We start from the raw sequence: 2,129 nt of genomic DNA on the forward strand, positions 1-2,129 counted from the left end.
TAAGCACTGAGTAATGCACAGAAATGTTCAATCGTATTGTACACCTGAAACTAATATAACACTGTATATTAACTATAATTCAATAAAATAATTTAAAAACAAAAAAGAAAGGAAAATAAATAAAGAAAAAGAAAAGGAAAGGAAAGGAAAGGAAAGGAAAGAAAGAAAGAAAGAAAGAAAGAAAGAAAGAAAGAAAGAAAGAAAGAAAAAAAAGAAAACAAACATTTCTGGCTAGTTGCTAGGCCTTAGTAGAGACCAAATAACATGAGGTCAATAAGCATGAGCTGAGTGAAAATCCATAATGACTTTTAAAATAGTGATTTTTCAACCCAGAATTATCTTATCCAGTTGCTGCTTTAAAAATCTATAGCAGGATGAAGTGATGTTTAGTACAGATCAAGTATCTTTGAAAAGTGGGATATACCTTGGCTTTTGTTACCAAACATGGAGGTGGTTCTCTACTGCCAGCATCTGAAAGTCTACCTGACATATTCCTATAATGCACAGTATTATATGTGGGGAAGAGTGGACATACCAAGAAGTTAATGCACTCTATAAAAATTAAAAAGTACTCTAGCTTCCTTTACCTTAAATTAGGACATTTCTAAGCCACAGTTTATAGAGTCCCCCAGAGGACCATGATAGGCTCGAATCCATTACATTTATCAACATAAACATCCTTCATGTCTCCGTCTCACTTTCCAATTCATTAATGATGTTGTTTCCAAAAATCAGCTTTCAAATAAATTATAATCAAATTTTGACTTTGGATCTTCTCAAGGAGTACAAACTGAGTAAACTACGTAGAATTACTAGTCTCACATATATTTGATATAATGATTCCTAACATTCTCCAGAGCTAGTTGGCAGTTCATTTGCAAACCCGTGGGAAGCAGAAGAGATGTAATTATATCTTTCTATTGTAAAATGATCATAATTTCAATTATAAATATTTAGTAGATAGTAATGCTGTCTGATAAAATAACCCATATCATAGTGGATTCACAATTCCCATGGTAGTAAGGGTGATGAGTAAATGCTTTACAGAAGTAGTAGAAATCTATTCAGTGACATAGATGTTATGTCCAGCTCCAGATGTGGCAAGTATCAGAAACCTAAGTGAAAATATCCAATAGGTTGATGGATGTATAGTTTTAGAGCTCCAAAGCCAGATTGAGTCAGCAGAATTTGACATAATGTCCCCATTTGCTCAATCTTTTTATTGATATCTTTATGTCTTTGTTCCGTAATGTATAGATGGCAGGATTCAAGACAGGGGTGATAGCAAAGTCAACAATGAATAGGTATTTATCAATTGATGACGTGGGGAAAGGCCATACATAGAGAAACATGCATGGAGTGAAAAATAGAACCACCACAGTGATGTGAGCTGACAGAGTGACAAATGCTTTGGATAAGTCTCCTGAAGAACGTTTCCAGACAGTGACCAAAATGAAGATATAGGAAAGGATTAGCAGGAAGAAGGTGCCCATGCTCATGAAGCCACTGTTGGCAGCAATAATAAACTCAAACTTGGCTCCATCTGTGCATGCAAGTTTTATGATCCTGGGAAAGTCACAGTAAAAGCTGTCTACTTTATTAGGACCGCAAAAGGGCAAGTTTATAATGAAAGCAAACTGGGACATAGCATGGATCACCCCAATGACCCAGCCAGCAATTACAAAAGAAATACATATTTTAGGGTTCATGATATTCAAGTAGTGAAGAGGCTTACAGATTGCTGTGTACCTGTCAAATGCCATGGCGATGAGTAACACCATCTCCACTCCTCCCATGATGTGGATGAAGCATATCTGTGTCATACAACTTTGGAAAGAAATTATCTTATACTCATTTAGAAGGTCTGTAATCATCTTTGGAACTGTGGTAGAGGAAAGCCCCACATCAATGAGGGATAGGTTGGCCAGCAGGAAGTACATAGGAGAATGTAAATGAGAATCCAAAATTACCAAAAAGACAATGAAAAGATTTCCCAGGATGATCCCCAAATAAATCAAGGAAAATATCAACATGAGAAAAACTTTAGTTTCCCAAGAACTAGCGAGTCCCAACAACATAAACTCAGAAACAACAGATTCATTTAGTCCATTCATTGACTTGGACAGAAG

General features: G+C 35.8%; 1 protein-coding gene across 1 annotated transcript; it reads right to left on the reverse strand.

Annotated features, from left to right (window-relative positions):
• Nucleotides 1-1,178: 1,178 nt before the first annotated feature.
• LOC131518178 (olfactory receptor 4F15-like) lies at nt 1,179-2,129 on the reverse strand. The gene has a single exon (XM_058740772.1). It carries the CDS (start codon nt 2,112-2,114, stop codon nt 1,179-1,181), a length of 936 nt encoding a protein of 311 aa, XP_058596755.1. The 5' UTR covers nt 2,115-2,129.

Source organism: Neofelis nebulosa, chromosome 7, assembly GCF_028018385.1.
Source record: "Neofelis nebulosa isolate mNeoNeb1 chromosome 7, mNeoNeb1.pri, whole genome shotgun sequence".
NCBI classification, from domain to species: domain Eukaryota; kingdom Metazoa; phylum Chordata; class Mammalia; order Carnivora; family Felidae; genus Neofelis; species Neofelis nebulosa.

What these genes read in the sequence shown, in the direction of transcription:
- LOC131518178 (XM_058740772.1), bottom strand. Translation starts at nt 2,114, where the DNA reads ATGAATGGACTAAATGAATCTGTTGTTTCTGAGTTTATGTTGTTGGGA.